The sequence below is a fragment of the Pteropus vampyrus genome, unplaced genomic scaffold (assembly GCF_000151845.1).
Source record: "Pteropus vampyrus isolate Shadow unplaced genomic scaffold, Pvam_2.0 Scaffold139, whole genome shotgun sequence".
In the NCBI taxonomy this organism is placed as follows: Eukaryota; Metazoa; Chordata; class Mammalia; order Chiroptera; family Pteropodidae; genus Pteropus; species Pteropus vampyrus.
Window position 1 is genome coordinate 3,258,151 of NW_011888920.1, and position 26,365 is coordinate 3,284,515.

The 26,365-nt window shown below is 34.0% G+C and overlaps 1 protein-coding gene across 1 annotated transcript in view; it reads right to left on the reverse strand.

Moving 5' to 3' along the window:
- Positions 1–26,365, reverse strand: part of GUCY1A2 (guanylate cyclase 1 soluble subunit alpha 2) — a 200,876-nt gene that overhangs the window by 101,746 nt on the left and 72,765 nt on the right. Inside the window, exon 3 of the mRNA XM_023535399.1 lies at positions 4,798–5,283. Coding sequence (XP_023391167.1) covers positions 4,798–5,283 — 486 coding nt within the window. The remainder of the gene's footprint in view (positions 1–4,797; positions 5,284–26,365) is intronic.

The window sequence follows — 26,365 nt, forward strand, 5'->3', positions numbered from 1 at the left end:
TAAGGATGTCATATCAGAATATAAAAAATAAACATTTTAGGTTCAGTTGGTCATTGACATTGCACAAGTCAATGTTACTTAAAGAAACACTGTCAACTTTATAAATGTCATATTGTAACTCAGGTTATTCAGATAAAAGTAATCCATGAAGACGGACTATGGACCCATCTTCAAGAGTGAGAATCCATGAGGACCTATTGAAGATGATACAAATAATGTATTTCAGGGGGCTCTCTCTCTTGTACCCTACTCTTACCTCTCTTTGTTCAGTCTTTCTCTGGTATACAATGTAATTCTAATAACCTGAAAAAATGAATCCAAGCAAGTGAGCATTTTTTTTCCTAATAAGCACTGGCTACACAATATTTATATATGTACAAATGCATGCACATACAAGCACATGCATATAAAACATATACCCACTCACCATATATACCCAGAAACACCAATTTGAGAAATGACAGTTAACATTTATATTTACTACCATGGACCAGACACCATAATAAGCATTTTACATATATTTCGTTTAAAAGCTTATAAAATGTAACTACGTGGTAGTTAAAATTAGTCTCTTTATTTACAGATGGTGAAACTAAAGCACAGAGGTTAAATAAGTGGTTCAGGTGGAAAGATGAGAACTCCAAGTAGTGTACTTAAGGTAGGGCTGGGATTCAGCAGCTGTAGTCGAATGGAATGAGAGGAACATGAAAAAGGATCTGTCTTTCTCCTTGTTTCTCCTTTATCGCCAGCCTAAGTGCTTGCCAAAGGCAAAAATATAAATGAGGCAAAACCCTTGTCAGGTAATTTTTGGGCATTATGGTATTTTGAAACTGACAATATAATCCCCCCAGTAGAAAAGATATCAGAACAGAATGCTTATCTATGACTTTCACCTTACCTTCTAAAGCATATAAATTAGTTCTTTTCTACTCATTAAAATTGTGCTAAAAATATATACTAATTTCCATAACAGTCTGTAGGCTTCTATTGGAGTCATGCCTTGTTATCAAATGAGCAAGTCGAAAATGTTTATTGACTGAGTGAATAAGTGAGTTGAATATATTTTTTTTTACTTCAGAAATTCCTCTTTTCTATACTTATTAGATGATACTGTTACATAATTCCCAATAAAATAACAGCAAAAAGTAAATGGCACTAATGTTGATGGATTCCACCAAAAAGAACTAGAATAAATCCTTAGTGGCTTTTCATCTGAAAAGTGTATGCACTGATTATTAAAGCAGAAAATATGTAAATCTTAGGGGAAAATGAATGAGCCACTCTTTACTAAATGGACCTGGCATTTAGTGCTGAGAAATAGAGTAAAATAATATATACATATTTTTGAAATTCCAAGAATAACCTAAGTTCCTAAGTACTTTAAAAGGCTATTTTATCATAAAATAAAACAAGGGGGAACGAAAGCATTTTTTTTTTTTTCCTGCAAAATCTAGTTCACACTGGAGTGATATCCTTGAGATTCTGCTTTATTTTCTGAAGCGTAGCTTAAGGTCCAGTGAACAGCCGGTTTTAAAAGCTCCATATTGTCAAATGTCAAGACAAATCAAAATCCTTGAAGCACAGAGTTTTGTAGCATCATAACTTTATGTGAGAAACGTCTGCTTTCAGCTTTTACCAAGGAGCTTAAATATGGGATTCAAGTCTGATACGGCTCCTCCTCCAGTTTTTCACTGCCAGCACATCAGAGCGAAGCCTAGGAGGAGGTCATCATCAAGAAGTCTGAATCCAAACGGTTTGCCTCACAGTCACTTCCCCTAGGATATTAATGTAACCCACTGAAAACTGAACATGGATCACCGTACATGTAAACCTTTCTATCATGGATATTTATCCTGTTCACTTCTGCATCTGGTATTTATTTTCAAAATGTACATGCTTTTCCCCACAAAGTAGTCAAGGAGTTATAGTTAATAGGAATCAATAGTTAACAGACTAAAAAAGACTTAAGCAGAATGATCTAATTATATAAATTAAATGAAATGTACATGATCTTAACAGTTTTTTAGCCCTTTTTTTTTTGGTATTGTATTTATGAGGTTTGGAACTTATAAAGTCAACACGGCATTTTCATTGGTCTTTAGAGATCTTCAGAAGAACTCAAGGTATCTAGCAATTTTCAAATTGTATTAAGGCCAACAGAGTCCTCAAATGTAGTCTATTCATTTTAAGAATGGGTGGAAATAACCTGGTAACTCTAGCATCTCTGTGGGTCTAATTCCTGTTTGGAGATTTAAAATCTCTATATCCTTGGATGAAGTTGCCACGTTTGGTTCCCCTTTGACTGTGTAGAGGGGGTCCTATGCATTCTCTGGCTCTAAGTCTAGTCCTGGCCAGGGAAAAGACTCTGGTTCTGTATCAAAGTCTGCCCTGATTGTGGGGAGTCACTTATGGACATGTGAAATCGTATAACAAGGAACAAGGATATTTGTGTACTTGGCAACAACGTAAGAAGTTGAGATTGTAAAGCGCTGGGAAAAACCAGGAGGTAAATGTTCACATAGCAATCACTGCAAATTCCTTGCTACAGTTTAGCAGAGAGTTCTGAGTTGTGAGAATCTCATTGTTCTACTAGATATAGTAATCTGGCTAACCTTGGTTCTTGACTACTGTCTTTCTTATTGTAATGTTATAAATAGTGTGTTCTAAATAACCTCGGGGACACAGACACAGCTTGAATCTGTGCTCCCTCCTGCAATTCTGTCTGTCTTCTTTCTTTTCCTCAGTCCATGCTCCCCCTTTCAGGTACCCTCAATTACTTCGTCGGCTGGCTTCCGACACCTGATGCTCATCTTCATACTTGCGGCCTGAATACACTATCCAGCTTCCAGTTCTAGTAATCTAGTACCCTTGTGCCCAATCCCAAGGTCTCGGGTCCCCTAAGAGTGAGTCTGGATTTCTGTTCTTTCTTACTTTGCTGGACTCAGCTTTCATACCTGGAGAAAGTTGAAGGGTCCTCCTGCTGCATAAAGGAATGTCTGCGCTGCTTTGTTAATAGGAACTTTGTGTTGTGGCTTTTCAGATTCTTACTGCCAGGTTCTCTGATCTAATAGAATTTTGCTCCTGGCATTTCTTGGCTGCTCCATCTTTTCTTTCTACCCGCTGTCCCCAACTCCAGCCTGAAACTGATAGTCAATGTTTTAACTCCACCGATATTTTCAAAATAAGTTTGGGATTTGAGATGAGAATGCCCCTCTACTCCCAACCCAACAGAGAGAAGTATTTTATTACTAACATTTTTCAGAGTTACCTTGGAAAAGTGATTTTAAAAAGAAGAGTCACTATTCAGTTTCATTATTTTTAAATTATACCCCTTATTGCCTGCACTTGGGATCATCGATCTCATTGTCTCCTTCTTAGTACGCTATTTCTCCACAAGAGGAATTAAGGGAGAAGATGCTAGCTGGTTTCTGAGAAAAAAAGGGAGGATGTCAGATGGAAGAGTCCCCAGCTTCTAAGATGCAGCTTCTGAGGACTCTGAACTATTTGCTACCGGAAGGGAGGGGGGTGGATTTGGGTAAGGTGGTCAGAGTTTTTTCATTACTTGACAGTATAGCTATAGTTATTGATCATGTAAACTAGCTTTGAAAGAGTTTCTACTCTTTGTTTTTATTATTTGATCTTTGTCTAGACCATAGCCTAGGCTTGTGGAAATACTGGAGGCTTTAGAATCATCAGACAAGCCTCAGTTCAAGTTCTAATTTATGAGCTACATTATCTGATTATTTAACCTTTCTAAAACTCAGTTTCTTTCTCTGAAAATGGAGATAATGTTAACAACTCCACATTAGTGATAGGAGATTAAATGAGGTTATACTTTATTCTTTTCTAATAAGCACGGGATGTACTGTAGTTAGGTACATACAAAAACCTATAAGATAATCACATAATACATACTCCCATATGTCCAGATACAACTTTCTGAGAAATCATAATGGCAGCTAACATGTACATTTACTGTTATATACTGTTTTAAGCATTTTGCATATATCACTTCGTTGCAATACACTGTAACTATGAACCTTATTGTTCACTACTGTTTATACTAAATGTACTTGCTATCCTTCATAAAATAAAGCCTTGAGCCCTGACATTGTACAATCCACATGAAATTCTATATAAAGTTACAGAGTTATTCATTAGGTGGATATAAGGCTGAATGTCTATAGATATTGTGATGGTGTAATAAAAAATTAATAAATTTGTTATTAATCAAATCAGACCTACCAAGAGTGATTAGAGCCCTTTTTCAGAACTCTTCCATTATTTAGCCTGGAAAATTAAAGTACTTCCACTAAAAGCCATTGGCCATTTGGGCAATAGCTAGAATCCTCACATGCGTCTTTCGGTATTAGAGGGAATTCAGCAACAGTGCAGTGCAAAACGCTGATGAACCATGGTTTAACTGATAATGCAATGCGTATTTCAGCACAATTTATTGTTTCTTTTTAACCGTCAACATAAAATTCTTAGTTTATACTGGAATCCCACTCTCTCAGACATTATGTGGTTAAAAGGCCTAGTATTCAGCAAGTTTAATTTTTCAAGACTGAGCAATATCATGACTCAGAGTTACCTATCGATACTGTAAAGAGACTCATAATAAAAATTTACTCATAAGGCAGAAATACCTATATTCTGTCTAAAGATTTCTAAATTAAAGAGATATCTATCTTTTACTATCAAGTTTAAGAAAAAAAAAGTATATCCTTACAATTTAATTAAGATCACAATTTACTATTAAAAAGTATTTATATATAAGTAACTAAATCCCATTACCTTATAAATATCCAAAAATCCACACTGGTGATCAAATCGAGTATACAGTTCATTCAGCATGCTGATCACTTGCATGGGGGTACACTGGGCACAGATGGCCGTGAAGCCAACAATGTCTGAAAAGAGCATGGTGACATCATCAAACTTTCTGGCCTGCACTTGCTGCCCTTGCCACAACTGCTGGGCTACATCGCCAGGGAAAATAGAATATAGAAGATCCACTGTTTTCTTTTTCTCTTCTTCCAAGGCCTGGTGAGTTCTTTCTAAAGTTGCCTTTAATTTATCCATCCTCTTCTTCAAGCCATCTTGGGCCTTTGCCTGCTCGCCAACCAAAATGACGTCTCGGGTGGCATCATGGATGGGGATGTCCGAGAGATGCAGTCCCCGGCCCATGAGTTCATCCAACTTGTCCACACATGGAGAGCCCAAGAATAAAATAGAATTTGATTCTGGGACGTGAATCATTTGTCCTTTGATTTCCATCACCTGCAAGTTTAATATGGAATTTGGATCAGTGCTCTTCACACAGTAGATTCACAAAAGTTAATTTATTATCTGATGAAGAGGAAGAACAAGAAATGTTTTATTATCTATCCTGACTTTCTGCAGTCATACAAGCAAATTTAAATATTATTTACGGCCCATGTAAAATTCATGGTTCCAAACAGAAACATTTGCTTTGTCTCTCATTTGGCCACTTTCTAAAGATAATGATGAAATAAAAAGTGAGATCAATGAGAAATGAAACAGAAAAACATTTGCATTCAAAATGAATTTACACCCAGGTATATCATGAAACTGGTTCATGAGCCAGTTCAAAAACTTTCAACCTGCTTAATAATAAAAGAATTAGAATAAATCTATAAAAAGAACCACATTCAACTGTTATTAAAATAACACTCAGAAAATAAGTCCAGGAGATTAAAATAAATCAAAATAATTGTCTGGCCTCCTATAAGCCATGTTTCCACTGGTTATAGTTCTTTGAACATATAGTAGTATTTGCACTGACAAGATTAATGGACAATTCACTTGGCCTTAAAAATAAATATTTAAACTAGAGGTATTAAGCCACTATTATCAGAAAGCAGCTATCATTCAACTAGAATGTTCAAGATAAGCTAAAAATAAACTCCTAAAATCAAGGTAGTAGTAAAGCAATTCAGTTAATAAAATAAATAATATGAAGAAGTAGTAACTTAAATCTACTCCTCCTTCCTGTGCTCTTGGACTGGAGAATTTGGGGAATTGATGTTCAATGGAAAACTCAGTGAACACAGGTTTATGTAATCTTAGCTCAGTGCCCTAAGAAACACTCAGAGGGGATGAGCACTAGTGGAAAAGGAAGGTGGACTTGAGATATGGCTATCTAAATGTAGTTATTTGGGTTAGAATGAGGTATCTCAGTACACCTGGATAGGAAGGTGGTTGTAATTATCTGGAAAGAACAGCCTAAGCGCTAACCAACCGAGATGGTGCATGCCTCAGTTTCATCTTTGTCACTTTCCATTACTACGTGGAACATAGAAAATAAATTTATATTTCTTTATTCTTTGTAGTAGAAAGTAGAAAGGCTAGTTGATGAAACTAGAGGCATACAACAAATATAGGGTGAAACTATAGAGATTTGGATTTCTAAACCTGCAACTATGTTTTACTTTATTCCTCCAGCACAAATCACCAAGATTATAAAGAAATAAAATGAATTTTTACTTGATATATAATTTTTTGAAGTAAAATGTTCACTTTGTCTTATGTAAAATTTCTACTAGCATTCAGTATTTCATCCTTTTATACATAATACTCTCATGTATTCATTGAAGTATTTATTGTTTTCTATTTACAAGTATGGCTCTGGGTGATAAGCATAAATAGATAAAATAAGTTTCCCCCGCTTTCAAAGATATCACCATATGAGGGTAGGGAGGGAGCCAAATCTATATAGCACAGAGAATAGCATGAAGAGTCCATTTCAATTCAAAGTGGCTTCTCAAAAGACTGCACACTATGGTTTGAATATAAAGAAAATAATTGTTCTGAAAAATATTTGCGGATTATTTTATATACACCTGATTTGCTTTTGGTGGGGAGCAGTGTTGCTAATGATATATACCTTTCCCATTGTTGGACTATTAAAGGCATAATAAGGAAGATACTCATAACGCAGAACTTCATAGTAAAAAATTAGTGTATTAATTTTTTCTTAAGATTTAAGGTAAAAGCAAACCTCTGATGCTTATAGATTTAGACTTCCATCTGGGATCTTTTGCATCATCCCCTCTCCTTCCTCATATTTCTAATTATTTTTTTCTTCTTCTCCATCTTGCTTTCTTCCTCATTCTCCTCTTTGTTTTCTGGACTTAAACATTTTTTCAACATTCTCTCTTCGTTTGGTCTCTCTCATCACTGGTTTTCCTCATTTTCCTCATTAGTTCTTCCTTCCTCTTTTTCTTTCTCTTTTCTATGTATCAACCTCCAAACTTCCCATCACAAGCGGGCCTTTTTTTCTTTTTTGACTTTGCCTCTATCTTTTATTTTAAGTACGGAATTAGTATATGTGTATATGTATAGACGTAATAAATAAGTTATGTTTATCTTTAACTTATAAAGAAGCGGAATTGAATGTTATATTCCTATTGTAAAAATGTAAAACATAAATATACTCTTGATTTATATGTGGCCATCAGTTCATTTTTTAAAAATCTCTAAATTAGCAAAGCCTGAGAGAAAAATAAATAATTGCTTACCTCCTATGCTACAGAAAAACAACTCGTGGAAAAAAGCCCAAATATACACAGTAAACAACTTCCTTTTTAAAATATTTTTCATCAGTGAATTTTTTTCCTTATTTAATAATTGGGCAAATTCATTTGGAGAATTTGTGTCTCTGTCATTAATGCAGTTTTATTTTAATTGGAAAATAACATAAATTATTCTTCTTGAATTGTTTTTGTTTCATTATAATTATAGATTCAGAAATTTACTGTGATCTGCATTTATTAATTTAGCAATGTGCAAAACTATTATAGGAATTACTTTTTTATGTAGCGGAAACAGATTTGTATAAAACTGGATTACATTGAAACATTTAAGTTTCTACTGCATCCTAATTATATTAAATTTTTAATTAAATAGCATAAGAAAAATAAACCGTCTTTAAATCTATCAGATTTCAGAAATTGGTAAGCATAATAAAGGGGAGTATTTGACTCTGGGCAAAAGGGTCAAAAATCATCCTATATCAAAGCTTGGTTATTAAATTCTGTTAAAACTACCTGCGTTGTTTCTATTTTTATGCATAGGTATCTCTATGAGAATATTTGTGCCACTATAATAAAAAATTAATTGAAAATTAAGTATGTCCAAGTTATATAATTGTATACTACACATTCTTATATTTTTGTATGTCCTGAACATGGACTAACCCATGCTCTCATGGAGATTCAAGTTTTATAAAATAATCATTTGTATCAGTGTTACATAATGGTTAGGAAAGAAGGATTTGGAAGAAGTCAGATGTAGATTTGAATTCTAGCTTTCCTGACATTTAAGTGTACAAACTTACCTAAGTTAAATTATTTGTCCTTTCAAAGCCTCAGTTTCTTTATCTCTAACATGGAGATGATAATGATATTAATGAGGATGGCGTCTGTTGGCAACAATCCATCTGTTGAGTACTTGCTATTAGCTAAGTACTATGCTGTACACTTAATTTACATTTTGTTACTAAATTTTATTTTATGCTAGCTATTACTACCTTCATTTTTAGATGAGATTTTGGGAGGCTAAGAGACTTACTAACAATACACAGCTAATAAACAGCAGAGTCAGCATTCAAACCCAAGTTGGATTGGCTCCATACAATATGCTCTTAACCACTGAGGAAGCATGATGAATAAGGATTTTTTGGGGGGATGGAAAATGACAATTCTAAATATTAATCAATGTCATGTCAAAATAACCTTAATGAGATGTTCACAACAAGTAGTTTAAAGAGAGAGAAGTTGTTGCTATTGGTGTAGATAAAATAGCTACTTGCTTGCCTATCTACTTATATTCAGATCAGTAAAAGTCAATTCTAGGTGTGATTTCAGATCTTTCAGTTCTCTGGAATATAATTTTTGAAAGCATAAACAAAATGATAAGTCCCTAGTCTCCAGAAGGGCCTTTGTTTTCACAGAGTAACATTTGATTTTGACAAATTAGCTCCAGGAAAAAAAAAAAAGTAGGAGATGACAAGTGCCCAGCCTGAGAAACTCCTATATCCTCACAGCCCAGATTTTCCCTTTCACAAGCCCCTTCTTAAGCCCTCACGTGGCTGAAGCCACCTGCAAGAAGGATCCTACCAAAATGAGCACCCAGCCAGGAAGTGCTCTTTACCCACATAAGGAGGAGAAAAAACCTCCACCTTCACATAAAGGCACCAGGATACTTAGCCTCAGGGAGTTAGTTCTGCCCCCTCAAGCAGCATTAACAAGAATGTTAATGGAAGCCCAAGAGGTATAACATAAACATGAAAACAACATCAAAGACATTCTGAAAATTACCTTGTCTTTGCACCTACAGTCTACAAAAGTAGGCCAGGACCTAAGTGTCAAATATAAACAGGGTGGCTTCATGTTAAAATAAAAAAATTAAATAGGGTCTAGTGACTTTTAACATAATAGCCAAACTGTCCAGGATATAATAGGAAGACAACCATCATAATGGAACCAGGAAAATCATATCATGAATGAGAAAAGGCAATCAACTGATGCCTGCACTGAAATGAATCAGATATTAAAATTATATGTCAAGAATTTTTTTAAAGCCATCATAAAACATTTTCATAAGCAATTATAGATTCTTTTGAGAATAATAAAAATTAGAAAATTTCAGTAAACAATAGAAGATATAAAAATAACCAAATGGAACTTATAAAACTGAAAAATACAACAAAAATAGAAAATTTAATGAATGGGATCAAAAATAGAGTGGAGGTGACAGAGGATAGAATCAGTGAACTTGAGGATAGTTCAACAGAATTTGGTCAATCTGAACAGAGAGAGAAAATAGACTGGAAAAAAAGAGACCTGTAAGACAATAACAAAAAACTCGACATTTATATCATGGGAGTTAAAGAAGGAAAGAAGAAAGAATAGTATTGAAAAAGCATTTGAAGAAATAATGGCTGAAAATGTCTCAAATGTGATGAAAGGTATAAATCCCCAGATTCAGCAAGCTGTATGAACCTCAAGTAGGATAAAGTCAAAGAAATTCACTTCAAGCCACATCATTCTTAAACAATTAAGACTAATTTCAAAGAAAATATCTTGAAAGTAGTCAGAGAGAAATGATTTATTACTTATAGATAACACTAATTTGAATGACAATAGATTTCTCATCTGAAATTATGGAGGCCTAAGAAAGCAGCACATTTTTTAAATATCAAAAAAAAAATAGTGTCAAATGTGAATTCTATATCTGGGAAAACTATCTTTCAAGAACAAAGGGGAAATAAAGACATTTGCATACAAAAGAAAACAGTCTTTGTTCTAGCAGACCAATCTTTAAAGAATGGCTAAAGAAAGATCTTCGAACAGAAAGAAAATAAGAGAAGGAGTCGTAGAGTATTAGGGAGGAAAGAAGAACAGAAAGACTAGAAATATGAGCAAACACAATAGATTGTCCTTCTCCTCATGAGTTGTCTAAAACTTACTTGATGATTGAAACAAAAATTATAATACCATCTGACACCATAAGTATCCTTATAAGAGAGGAGCAGAGAGAGATTATACCCACATACACACACTCGGACACACACACACACACGCACACACCAAAGACAATGTGAAGACAGACTGAAGTGATATAACCACAGCCAAGAATACCATGGCATGCCAGCAGCCATCAGAAGCTACAAAAACTGGAAGAGCCAAGTGACAGATTCTCCCCCAGGTTCTCAGGAAACAGCATAACCCTAGCACCTTTGATTTCAAATTCTAACCACCATGACTATGAAAGTATAAATTTCTGATATTTACACTATGAAGTTTGTGGTAATTTGTTACAGTAGCCACAGGAAACTAATACAGGTCGGAACAACAGAATCAACAAATAGGATCTAACATATATAAGATGATCTACCCAACAATAGCAGAATACACACTTTTTTCAAGAGCCCATGGAATATACACTAAGATAGATCATATCCTGGACCACATAAAAAAATACTACAACAAATTTTAAAAATTAAAATTATATAGAAATGTTCTCTGATGACATTGAATAAAACTAAAAATCAATAACCATAAGACATGTTCATAACAGAAAAAGAACAAAACAATAGAGATGTATTTCAATGGACGAATAATTAAACCAAATGTGGAATACTACTCAGCAAAATAAAGAAATATTCAATTGACACAGGCAAAATTTTAGCTGAATCTGCAGGCAATTATACTGAGTGAAAAATTGCTCGGTAGAAGAGTTTGTTTTCCTTGCTTACTTATTTTTATCATTTAATTGTTTGCGTTTTGATTCTTAAAATATAATTATCCAAAGAAATAAGATATTTTGAAACAAAATGAATTTTCTCCCAGAGGGCTACTGACTTTTTAAATTTTCAACCTAATTTCTGCACTTACAATAACCACAGTTTTAAAAATTTGTAAAAAATGTTTTTATTTTCCCTGAAAAGAATTTTTCATTAACTATTCTTATTTAGAGGTAAATAAAAATTCTTAAGTCAAGTATACTAAATATAATTTGACAGAAATTAAAAAGCATTCATTCATTTATTTATTCGTTTGTTTTACAAATATTTACTTAATATCTATGATCTGTCAGTACTATGCTAAGCACTTTAAATATGCAGGAATTTATGTGGAACATCTCTGCTTTTTTTTTTTTTTTTACTGAATTGAACAGTAAATCCAATAGCAAAGTATATATGTACCTGGTGTAATATTAACATCTGAGGTTAATTATGCTATTATTTATTCTATAGATTGAAATGCTGCCTTTCTGAGATGAGATGTAATAAAATTCACATTGTTTATTGCTTAATCAGCAAAAGAAACAAAAACATAACCCTTCAGAGATTTTACCTTTCTGTGCTTGCTTTATTTCCTCTTGTTTGTATTTAGTTTCATTGCTATTCTTTAAATCTCAGAATCCATTCTAAAAATGGATTTGAATTCTGTTTTGATAGATAACCCAGGAAACCACATAACCAAGTCTATTTAATGTTCCATGATTAGATGCCACTTTTCTTTTTAAATCACAGCAGGTTCATATTATATTTAAAGAAAATAGATTCATGCTTTATAGCTGAAAAAAGTACATCAGCAAATGTTTTGGCATTCCATTGTGCAAATTTTCCAAATGTGAAATGCTTATGTTTTGCTTTTATATTCTTTATTCATTTTTTATTTAACAAGCACTAAATTTCACACTACACGAGGAATATTAAATGGATATGCAATTTTTAATACTTTGCATACACAAACTGCCTTTTTCCCCAAAAGGTACAAAGGAATTTTATTTTTTATCATAGTCACACAATCAGTGAATCACACACATTAAAGGAATAGCACTCAAAGTCTTCCTTGCTTCAACACGTGCAGTTAGCCTGCACCTCTGTGGTGCCTTTGTCACCACACTGTCGCTCACGCATCCCATGGGAGATTTTGGTTATATTTCTATAACATCCAGTTTAAAAACTACACTTCAAAAGGCTATATTAAAATTTTGGAACCACCACTAAAATGCTCTGCAAAGACAGGTAATTCTACACTCTTTTAAAAGAAATATTACAAAAATGATTCTGCAGAAAGCACTAACACATAGTTATATAAGGTTAAATAAAGCCTCCTCATGGAACAGAGAGCCATTTTAATGTGCAAAAACTATTGGCCACTCTGCACAAACCAATTGAACATGATAATATTCTGATAAGACCTAAAACAACAACAACAAAAAAAACCTACCTCCAATTATATGTTGTTTATGTGTGTGTATGTGTGTGTTTGTATGCACTTATGTTAAAATATTTATTTTCTCATACCTCATTTCATTCCTGTGAATCAGGAGTAGGGTGGAAGATCAGGGATGGCTATTTAATATATTGCTTAATAATAAAAACAGTGATTTGTCATTTTGACTCAGTTGCATTAAACATTTAAAAGAAATTAACTAGAGTCTGTGCTTAAACCTAGGTTGGCAAAGCCCACTGTTACACACTGAGAATCTTGGCTGTTGAATAAGCAGAATTAAGTGTATTAGAGTGCAGAAGAAATTTTCTAATGAAATAATAGGGCAGTTGCTTAGTCCAGGGCATATATCATGACTAAAGAAATATGGAGAGCTACAAAATCTCATTTTTACATAGGGGATTGAATTTTTAAAAGATGATTTTTATTCAATAGATCTTTCTGTGATGATGAACATATGTTTCATATGACTGAAGAAATTTTAAATTTTATTTGATTTTAATTAATTTAAATTAAAATGCATATAGCCAAATGTGGTTTCTAGTTTCTGTATTAGACAGCGTATCTCTGAAGTAAAATTTATGGCTCCAATATTCAATCTATCATTTGGTCTGGATATTATTTTTCATTTGTTTGTAGGTAAGAAATGAAGTAACATTTGGGTCACATGAATATTTTTTGCTCTTAACAATGTTGAAGAGAAGCTTTGAGAAAAAATTATGTATAAGAATTTCACTCAGTACTAAAGATAGAGTTGAGTTTAAGACAGTCATGGTCTCTGCCCTCCTGGAGTTTATATTCTAACAGAGGATAAATATATACATTATTTTTTTTAAAGAATGGATATGTTATGGAGAGTTGAGAGACACTCTTGCTATATAATAAATTGAGCCTGATAAAAATATTTTCGAAGCACTGGTGATCTCTTAAGAGGTAAGAGAGGTTTCCAAGGACACTCCTACATATACACACCAGAAAAAGGAACAACTGAATCAAAAGAAGACAAACAAATAAATAAAAATTGAACCTTGATCTAGAGCCCTGACGTGGCAGAGAGAAGCCAGGTTGCCCTAAGAGCCCTGTGGAGAGAACACTGCTATCTGGATTCTGAGATATGAGATATCTGTAAGGTTAAGGAGCCTAAGTTGGAGATTCTTGAACTAATGATCCCCCTCAAAGAAGCCTGGAATGGTCCTTGGTCACTGGCACCTAAAACTTCTCTAACTTACGCTCTTGAGATTCTCAGTATGATTAAGATCAAGCAAAGAAACAATGAACACAAGATTTAGATCTCTGAAACCTAGACTTTGGGATTGTCAGGTTCAGAATATGGACAAAAGCACCAAGAGATTATAAGGAATGAGCAGGCATTAACAACTTGGAATATATCATAATGGGAATGATAACAGTATTTACCTCAAACAGCTGTAATGGTATGAATATAAACAAGCCTGTATACCATGTTGAGCACAATACATGGCACGAGTTAGCCTTCAACAACTGTAAGCTAATTTCATTGTAGATTCTGAACCTATCTCAAATCTCCTGAAACGGAACCTCCTGTTGCTGGGCTCAGAAATTGATTTTTTTACAAGACCGAACATATGAGTCTGAAAACTGGTTAGACATGGGAATTATTGTTTTATATATTTTGCCCAGTCTGCCCATCTCAGAAGCATAAATGAAGAAAATGAGGCATGGGGAGAAGAGACAAACTAGATGGGTTGCAAGGCAAGTTGGTAAAAGGGCAAGGACCTGAGCCATATCCCTCATCATATTCAGCCCTCCCGTAGATGTTTCACTGTCAAAAAATATGTTTGAATAAAGTAAAGAGTAGAATGTGAAGTTCAGTGATGGCTCAGCACTAGGACATAAACGAGTCCATCAAAGAGACTACAAATATATTAATTAAAGGTGAATAATTAGCACACTACTACTGTATTTGATGAGAGGAATTATGTTTAATTTGTTATCCAATTCAGAGATTTTAATTTCTGGAAGTATCTTTAATATTTGCCAAAGGTTTGCTTGCCAAAAAAAATCCTATTTGTGACCCAATATTATCTCCAAATTATCCCTTGGATTTGTACAATATGTAGAATTTTCAGAATGTTTCCACAGACATTGCTGCATTTTGCCTTCCCAATGTTGTAAGAAGCACACAATCGGGGTCATTGTAATTGGGAAAGCTCAGACCAGGGAGGGTTGAGTGAGTTTCCAGAGACCACATGGTTGATAAGTTAGGAGCCCTGACTGATGCCTGGACAGCCTAGTGTAGTGTTCTTCTCATTCAGAGTGCAGAAGGATGAAAGGAGCGAGAACTCAAACTGATTTGAGTTTAAAGCCTAGTTCTATCACTTGGCTGGCTGAGTAACTATAGGCCTCTCAGGGCCTTAACAACCTCATCTGTAAGATTTTGATAATAACAATTCTAACAAAGTAGTGTTTGGATAAAGTTTAGGTTAGATAATATTTACAAAAGTCTAGCCTAGGACCCACATGCATGCATTCAATAATTACTAGCAATTATTATTATTATTGATATTAAGCATTGTGACAATGATAATGATAGCTTGGGTGGTGCTAGAGATACTACAAATAGGAAATAATAATAATGCAATTATGTTGAAGAAATTATGATGATAATACATTTCATGAAGCTAGAGGCATGGAATATGGAATAAAAATACATCCCTTTATTCACAGCAGCATTTTCAGTAATGGTGAAAAACTGGAAACAACTTAAATGTCTATAGACGGACTTCTACTTAAATGAGTTACGTTCCATCAATTTAAAAAAATTTAATAAATTTAAATACAAAATGTTTCAATAATTAAAACATCACAATGAAAGCTGACTTTGCACAAGCAAAATAGCTTAGATACACATCAATAAAATTTGTCTTTATAAACATTCCCATGAATATGAACAATGTGTAATAATCTCTTGTCAAGATAATAGCATTTAAGTAAACAAACATGTTTTGGAGGCTGTTCATTATAGTGAAAAGATAGGAGTTATTGGGATATGGCAAGGGAAATGTTCCAAGATGAGTGAAGAAAAGTTCAGAGGCTCAGAGAGCAAAGGGAGCACAGCACATTTAGGGTGCTGAAGAAGGGCCACTCTGATTACAGCAGAGAGCAAAAGGGGTCTGACCAGCATTTAGTCAGGGCAAGGACACAACTGAGTTATGACCACTGAAATGCGAGCTTAGCCCATGTGATTCTCCAGTTTTTTTACTCTCTCTTCTGCAACCCTACAGGCCATGTGTCAAAGATGGTGGCATCAGAAGAAGTAGACAAGGTTCTGAAGTCTCACTTATAACAGGGATACTCAGAGAGACACTTAACCTCCCTCAGACCTATGATGTGAGCAAGAAACAAATATTTACTGTATTAACAGTCCTGGATTTAAAGATTGTTACAGCAGCTAAATTTATTTACCTTGAATAAATACACCATGTCTTAGTAAAAGATCACTTTCACTCATCTCCATCATTCACTTGAGAAGTGGTCTAGACCAACACCTCCATGCTAGAACCTTGGTGAAAAGAATCCATCACAAATCTTTCCCATTCGACTTGATTATATTCACTCTCATCCTAATTAATATAATTCCCATTTTAGGCTCTATGTCATCAGTGAATTAAAGGAAGAGTTCTGAGATTAAGATATAGTTCAATCTATAAGTCTGAATCTAAAATTTTGTTTAGAAGACTAATATTTGGTTAGTTATGCTTCTCTAACATGAATCATCATGAATTATAGCTTGATATAAATTTTTTAGTTCTTTGAAACTAGATTACATGTGTATCTTTCATTCCAGTAAGATACTGCCAAAGCCTTTCAAATATACTGTAAATAATTTAAATGGCTTCTTAGATTTAATGTTCACAAACAGTATAAAAATTAATATATTATTTGGAGGATATTAAAGGGATATTACCTCTAAAAATATGAATTCCCAGGGCAAACTATGGGTTTAGTTTAGAGACTTTATATCTTTTTGATGTTTGTTTTTAAATTTAAATTTATCTTTTGATTTAATTTTGCAGAGATCCAGTTAGTACAAGCAAGGCTAGGAATGGAGACAGAAAAAAGTTAAGCGACACGTCCAAAGAAACAGGAGGCAGGGCTAGAACACAGGTGTTCTCATCTTAGGCATGTCCTTTTCTTGCATCTTTCACTATCACCAAAAAATGGACTTTAAAAATTGCATATATGTACACGTGTTATAGGAAACCCTCAGGAAAATCTATATGAGGCCCAAGAACCTCTGCACTGTCGCGTACGATTTGTTTGAATGTTTTCTTTCTCTTGGGAAGAGGAAGTAGATGGTGTGACCAAATTTTCACTCCACATCTTTAAAATAGGAATAATAAATGAACTAACATAATGGATTGCTATTTGGGTACATATTATTTACTATTTACAAAGTACTTAGAATAGTCACTGGTATATAAGAAACATTATACATGTTAAATAAAACCTGCCTGCCTGGCCTATTGTAGGTTATAAGTACTTTTAGAACCTTTTAACTCATCATCTACTATCATCCTAGATGATTTTAAGCTTCAATTACAATGAATTACAGATGTATTAGTTTGCCAGGGCTACTGTAACAAAGTACCACAAATTGCATGGCTTGAACAACAGAAATTTATCATCTCACAGTTGTAGAAGCCTAAAGTCCAAGATCAAGATGTCAGTGGAGCCATACTCCCTCTGAACGCCTCTCTCCTAGTTTCTGGTAGTTTCTCGGCTTGTACAACCCAACTCTAACCTTCATATGGTGTTCTCCCTATGTACGTGTCTGTCTCTGTGTCCAAATTTCCCCCTCTTTTTTTTCATAGAACACAGTCATTGGAGTAAGGACCCTAATGATCTCATTTTAACTTAATTCTGCAAAGACCCTATCTCCCAATAAGGTCATATTCTGAGATACTGGAGATTAGGATGCCAACACACTTTGGGGGAGGACACAATTCAGCACATAATACCAGCTTTCCTAAACAACCTGTTCATCCGATTATGGCAGTGACATATTAGCTCTGATTCCAAGGTTCATTAGTAAAGTGCTCAGAAGCAGTAAATCTATCTACTCATCTAATACTGTAACCCTCGTCATATTTTATTACTCTTTCAAGGTTTATTTTTGTCCCTAGCACTATCATACCATTTACTTTAAGTCTTGATCATAGGATGCAAGATCTCTAAATGTAGATATTTCCATTTGTTGCTTGCTGTGTTTTCTACCATGAAGAATAGCATATGCCATGTAGTAGACACTCTATAAATATTAATGGGCTGATTAAATAAATCTATATGAAAGTAATCATGCATAAATGGATAAAGACTAACTAATGAAAGACTAGACAAATGGCATCTATTGTCTTACTTCAGGTCTTTAATATCTTAATGGATCAACTCTCTCTTTCTTTTTCCTTTAAACACACTAAAACATTAGAATAAAGAAAATAGAAATTTTAAAAAGAGCTACACAGTAGTAGTTTCCTACTAGCCCAATTATTTCTGTAAAACAGGAATACTTTAAACATCTTATTAATACGATATTTTAGGTTGTATCCAAACAGCACAAAGTAGCAAGAATCAGTATAGATAACTAAACTGAACAAATCAGATGCCAAATTAGTTTTCGTTTGTTCTACAATATTCCGGTTTGTCTCATATATACTGGTAAAAGTATTTTGATTATTCCTCTATGGCTGTTGTGCTACAGACGATATCCTATCATTCAGCTTCTAGTACTTGGCCAATTTAGAGACTCTAAAAAAACCTCTTGAAAATCAAAAAAGAAAATGTAGATTCTGCATAAAACATAATTTTTATAACGTTGCTGACCTGGAAGTAAGTGAAGCAAATATCCACGGGGTCTAAGCAAAAATATTGAGCTCAAATTTTATATATGAGCTGTACATGTAAATTTAAAATGGTGTAGCTTGAGGGTAAGTGCTGATATTAGCACTGAGGTCTGGAGACTTAGCTTTATATTAGCAGCAAGGAAGAGAAGCTGAACCTGAGATGTTTGGGTTATATCTGAGAGCCTGGAAGGGGCTACAGTGGTCTCAGGTCTGTAACGCTGCCAGGATCTCTGTGGAAACACATGAACCTTCTCTCACATGGAATACATGATTCAGGCTCCAAAATTTTCCTCAGAATAAAATAATATTGAAATAAGACAACAATTAATAATCACAAAATGTACAGGGAAACTAACCTATAGGAATAAGAATCAGAAAAAATAAGAATAATAAAAATAAATAGATTTAAATCACCAAGAACATCAGATACTGGAGCCTCAGATTCAGTATGCAAAATATGAATGAAATGTTTAAAGAAATAAAGGATGGCATCACAAAAATGTAAACAATGATGTGCAATAAAAATTGACTTAGGGAGGTTTAAAAAAGAAGAAAATAGAAGCTTTATAAATGAAAAATGTAATGGCTGAAATTTAAATGAAATGAAAGAACAGATAGGTTAAACAGAGTTAGATGCCACCAAAGAAAATTGATGAACTAGAACTGGTAGATCTGAAAACACTGTAATATGTCTGAGAGAGATAAAAAGGTGGAAAATATGGCATAGAGGTCAAGTAATATAAAAGACAGAATGTGAAAGTCTAACTTAAGTCTAACCAGAAGACCTGAAGGACAAAAAAGATAAAATGAAGGAAGAGTAATATCTGAAGCAGTAATGACTGAATTTTACTGAATGAATGGAAAATATGAACCAACATGATCATGCACAATATCCACTAAGAAATATAAATAAGAGGAAATCCAGAACTAGACATTTGTAGCAATGTGCAAAATGCTAACTTTGACAAAGTTCATAAGTAAACAGAGAGAAAAGATCACGTACAAATGACACACTGACAACAGATAGCCGTAATAGTAGCCAGAGACAATAAAACAGTATTTTCAATGGGTTGAGAAATAAATAACTGTCATTCTAGAATCATGCACTTGGAAAAGCTATATTTAAAAATGCTAATGAGATAAATACAAACAGAGAGTTTACTGAAAAAAGAAAAGGAAAATGAACCCAGAAGGATAGTCTAGGATGGAAAAACAGATGGTGAACAAAGAAAAATGTAGGTAAATCTAAACAAATATTGTCTATTAAATATTAATAACAATTGTGATATGCCACTTTTTTATAAGCATTCCAGAAGATTTTTTTAACTTGATAAGTTTAAGAAACAACATCGTAATTGAAAAAGTTTTATAAACCATATAGAAGTTTAAAAAAGTAAATTATTATGAATGAGAAGAATTTAGTGAAAAGTTAGTACATGTGAATTTATAGTCACTTCTATATTGCAATTCTTCCCTTGGTATAAAATAAATAGTAAATAAGTAAATAAATAAACAATCCCCAGAGCATTATTAGTTTCTTCCTGAGAAGTGTTACCTTTGTTATTTCTGTTGAATAATAGTTTTGAATCATTTGCCTGTTGAAGAACATGCAGTCTAGTCACCATTCCAAGCCTTCTCAAGATCCACAATTATTCCACACTTTACATCCTCCTTTACCTTATGCTCCCGCCGAAACTCTATTCTGAGCATATATTCTATGCTAATTCTTTCTTCACAGATAGAAATGTACTTTTCTCCAGTCCCACCATGGCTCTGTCACTATTCTGAGAGATGCTTTCCAAATGCCACTTCCTTTAGGAAATCATGTCTAACCTCCAACCCTACCTTCACAAGTGGAAATAACCCCTCTTACCCCAGAAGCAGCATGCCTTTGCTCAAGCCTCTCTTTTGGAATTTAGCGCATTCTCTCTTGTGATATCTCTTCACATCTTACCTCCCTACTATATTCTAAGCTCCTTAAACAAAATCTGTTTGAGTCAGCATTAAAAATAAAGCCTTAGCATAGGACCTTACATACAGTAGGGCTTCAATAAATATTTGTAAAATTCATAAATGCAGGAATGAATAAATGACTAGATGAAATGGAAAACATCTCTGAAACAGGTAAAAATTCAGGGACAATTTGAGAGGGATTGATCACTTGCAAACTATATAGATTTTGTATATACATTCATAATTATATATTTATATCTATACTTAACTAATAACTAATGGACCAATAAGAGTCCATCTTATAAGCAACATGAGAACAAGAACAATTGGTGTAATATATTAAAGACTATGTATTAGAGAAATCCCACATTTACCAAGACCAGAGCCTAATACAAACAAATTTTCCTGTCCTTTCATGATTTGAAAAGTATCTCCTTTAAAATCATTTAAAATGAGTCACCGAATCCATAAAGCCTGAAAACAGGACTTTGTAAGTTTCAAGAAATCATTCTTTCAATCATTTTTATTCATGTATAGTTTCACATGTCTGAGAAATAACATATTACCTCTCATCTGCACCAACAACAGTATTGGCATTGGAAGAAATAAAGTGTCATTGATTGTACTCTACAGTTTTTTTTGTGTTAGTATCCATCAGGTCGATTGTAGTGGTGGAAAAAAGAATACACTTGGAAAAATAATAATATAGAGAAACAAATGATTGGCAGGCTCCCCAACACTTTTGACAGTGTTCTTATGATGGCTTTTTACAATAAATATTTATATGAAATGATAGTGTCTGCATAGATGATTCTAGCTCAAGAGGGATGCTGCATGTCCTTTTTTCACTTTGCTAGCATTCAGAGAAATGCATATTGGTCATGAATTACCTGCTCCAGAAGGCGAAATGACTGCATTGTCATAGAAGTATCAATTGGCCGAGATAGTAGAAGAAGGAACCTGAAGGTAAGTGCTATTACTGATAGATTTCATAATTTTCAGCAATAGGCATTATACACATACACACAGATAGCCATTATATTTGCTTCCTATTTGTCAACATTATTCTATGACATTTTTTCACCTTACTTTTGGCAATAATCAATTAAATGTGATTTTATCTTTATAAACTTATTAATAAAGGATATTGTTATAAATTTCCTTTAAAAAGATGTCATTATATTCATGTACAGCAAAAAATGACAGAAAATTCAGATCAATTCCGCTTTTTTTCTGTATTAGAGGAAATAATTAAAGCGAGGAAAGTGTCGAGAAAAATGCCTTTCTGTGCTTATTTATCAGAAAAACACCAGAAGCAGACAATAAACTAAAGGTTTAGCTGAAATGATAATAATAGAAACTCAAATATTTTATATTCATATCATTAGTTAAAATAGTTCAATAGCTTCACATGGCTTTACTATACAGAACAAACACCATGTTTCCTTTGCGTTCTCCTCCAGTTATGATAGATTCCTTTCAGGTTCTTTTATCTCTGGGCCTTCTGAATACATGAACTGATTTTGCTGAAGCCTCCAGCACCCACATATATACACATTCTGACTTCCACTGCTCCCCTCAACTGCCTTTCACCATGACTACCTTCCATTACCTGGCTGACTTCCTATTTATGTTTCAGATCTCAAACGCCTCAAAGAGGCTTCTTTTGGTTCCCAAATCTAAGTAGAATATATCTGTTATGAATTCCCAAAGAATCTATATTTCCTTTTTCATTAGACTTGAACTATCACTAATATCTATCTTTCCAACAAAATTATAAATTCTACGTTAACAAGGACCATATCATTTTGAATTATTTTTGTGAATTTTAGTCCCACAGATATTGTCTGATATACACAGCAGGTACTTACTAAATATTAGCTGAATGAATGCCACTGAACAAATTATTCCATTCCATATGTATATTCTAGATGAATTTTATATTTTCACTTTTAACCTATTTCATAGCTCCCAGATGATGGGGACCATGATTTATATTTGAGTGTCCTTAATAGTACCTACCACATAGTATGTGATAAATAAATATAGATTAACATCATTTTATTGTCTAAAATTTTCACAGCTGAAGAAAGTATAAAAATATCTCTCCAAAGTACACATGCTATATCTCACTGTTCCTTAGAAAATTCTTCTTGATGTTTAACATACATTTATACATATATATAAATATACAAGTACATAAATGTATATGCAAAACAAATAAAACAAACATACCTTTCCATTAACATTTTACTTTATTGCCTGTTATCCTAATTACAAATCAAACCACCTTATTTACTGTGTTTGATGTTCTGAGTTTGCTCCCCAGCATCACTTTCTAACCTTCTGTGCACTGTTCTGTGCCCCAAGAGGATGAAGTGTACAGGCTACATCGATCGGCTCCTTTGCACTCTGGTTTCCAGTTGGGTTTGGCCAGTGGTAGTCATTGGCAGATGATCGGAGCAGGAGAGGAGAAAAAGTGTGGTTTATTTATTCTGGTTTATACCATGCTGATCTGTGGTTTGCAGTGGTTGTGTCCTTCCACCTAAGGCAAGAGCTCCTGTAGTTGGCTCTTCTCACAGTTAAATCTCTGGCCAGGTACCATTCCTCTCTTTGCTTCATCAAGATTAGGAATGTTAATGGTTCCCACCATCGCTGGTCCTTGGGTACTTCACCATCCCTTATTGGTTCTCTTAACCCTGCCAACAAGTCTGTAATCATCCCTTCTATTTAAATAGTCTCTTTGATTATCTCTGTCGTGTATACCATCAAGTTCCTGCCAAGCCCCTGGCTGGTACACTAACATACGTAAAGATCATCATACAGTCCTCACTTTGAGTAATGTTGTAGAGTAGACAGGGCATTGCACTGTCTGTGAAATAAAATAAAGTAAAACCCCTCTTGATTCCAAGGCTATAAAAATGGCATTGCTGCCACTACTTGTTCTTGCCACTGAGCTTCCAGCTGAGAGTTGGTCAGTATGGTGTGTCACAGAAAAAAAAAAAAAATCCCATTAATTCCTGTGGGTTTACTAGTCCAATAGTCAGTTTTCCAATGGAGCCTCATAAATCTCATAAATCTCAAACTTTACTGGAAACGTATCACTGGGGGATATACTAGAATGCACATTTGGATTCAGTGGGTGCCACTGGGGCTTGCGGTTCTCTATTTCAAACTAGCTCCTGAGATTCTGCATCTCTAACCAGCTGATGATGCTGGTTTTAGACCAAACTTTGAGTATTAGGGCCCTTGGATATCTGTGGCAATGCCTCCAAGTTCGTCTCAGAAGTATGGGAAGGCTGAGAGGATGAACTTCTCCCCTGCATCATTACTTTCATCTGTCTTACATATTATGATTCCAAGTAAGATTTAATTCCAGGCAGAAACATGGTTTTATTTCTTTGAACATTCCTAAACTACTAAAATACTAGCCTAATGCTCACTTTTCAAGTGGGGTCAATAGGTAAGATGATTTACCAAAGTCATATCTAGTTCATGACTGAGACACAACTAGAATCTAGGTCTTCTGCACTATAGCCAGTTATTGTTACCACTTTACTGCCTTTGATTTTTTGTTCTCCCTTCTCTTCTTCTGAGCTCTATTTTTGAATGTCACATTACTTTGAAAATTGTGAAAAAAATCTATGTATTTTCACATAAGTTGTTGAGTCCCGGCATTATAAGGCCCATCTTAGGGCATCTGGAGCTTTTCAGGGAATGGGGTGTAACACTGAGCCCCTATCTTGTAATCTTGTTGGAAGGCACTCTTAAAATAACTATCTTATAAAGATAGATATTATCCTAAGTAATGTTTTCAAATGCCAATAAAAAAAAACAGTTTCAAATTTGGCCAATATTACCTTTCCTCTGTATTCTGAAATCTGTGGACATACATATTTTTAGCCTCTGGACCCCATACTGTCTGCCATTCTGTTTACTTGATTCTCTAAAATGCACTTTTCTAAAAATGTAATACAAGAACAGAAAACATTCAAAGGATTTTTTTCCATCTTTTTATATAGTGTATATATTTTTACATTAGGATCTATACAAAACCCAAGAAACATTTATTATCAGACAAATGCAACAGTTTGGATTGTCAATATTTATTCATATTCATCTTCAATTTGGCTATGCTCACTGAATATAAAAATTGAAACCTTACTCTGATCTGAAGCCCTGACATGGTTGGTTCACTTTTCATCTGGTGACTCATTGCTCTTGAATGCTATTCCTTCAAAATATTTACATTATGTTTCTTGTATCTCATAACCAGTAAGCTTGAAATTCACTTTTTAAATGTGTGGCTAAAGCAGAAACATGAAAACCAAGCTTGGACTTTTTTGCTCTTTTCTAATATTATTGCCATATATCAAGACATACATTCAACAAACTATGCTTTTTTTTAATATCTTGCCACCCCGCAAAGAGTATAATTTCCTTCTACAAATGAGCCCGTTTAACAGCTTAGAGTTAAAGGACTTGCGCTACAAATAACAAGCTTCAGAACAGTATCAAGAATAGTACCAAAATAATAAAATCATGGAACTACTTCTGCTTGTGAGTCTCACAAAAAAGACGATTATTACATCATCTTTCAAATTACCTTTTAGGTAAACATTCCAAGAAAAAAAAAGGCCTCATGTGGGGAAAAGAAGAGCAAATCTTTGCCATCGGTAGGTTATGTTTTGCTCATGCTATTGTCTTTACTTGGCATTACCTCCTTCAGACTCCACATGTTCAAATTCAACTCATTTCCCAAATTGGAGTTACTTCTTCTTTTCCTAAAGGTCTTCATCTTTAACTGCACGTTAAAATCACCTGGAGATACTATAAAATATCAATGTCTGGGGTCCACCCCGGACCAAGTAAATTGGACGGCAGCTGGCTCATGTTTCACAGAAGCAATATTCTCTTCTTATTTAAAAGAGCAAAGCAAAACAAAAACAAAACATAAAGCTTGAGGCAGACATTATCTAAAATACTCTCAATTTTCCTGAAATAAATCAATTTCTGAGTCCTCAGGATATTGCTCCTCATCTTTTGGAATGGCTTTAATATTTGCTGTTAATATTAATACTTGTTATTTGGCATTAATATTTAATATATCTTTCTTTTTTACTTGGAAGAAGAGAAACATATGCAAGGCTTAGTACTGGAGAAAAACATGTTATGTGGATTTTCTTTGTTTTCCTTAAAGATTATTCACATGTTGGTTGAACTCTCCTCCTATATTGGAAGAAGTTAGAGAGTAGGTTATCTGTGTTCCTAGTTTTCATCAGACATCTATCAAGATTGACATCTTCTTTATTAAAGAGATCTCATTCTAATTCAACAGACCAAAAAAAAAAAAAAAAAAGAAGCCCAGCATATTTGGGGCATCATATCCTTAATAAGGTCAGAGTTGTGCTTAAAAAGACACCCAAAGGTGTAATTATCCGAAAAAACTGAAAACGCTATTTCCAAGGAATATGTGTATCCATATGTTAATTGCAGCATTATTTACAGTAGACAAGATATGGAGGCAACCTGGGTGTCCATCAAAAGATGAATGGATAAAGAAGAGGTGGTACATATATATAAAGGACTATTAACTGAGCCATAAAAAAGAATAAACTCTTGCCATCTGCAACAATATGGATGGATCTAGAAGGTATTGTGCTGGGTGGAGTAAGTCATGCAGAGAAAAACAAATGCCATATGATTTCACTTATATGTTGAATCTAAAGAGAAAATTAACAAAACAGAAACAAACTCATA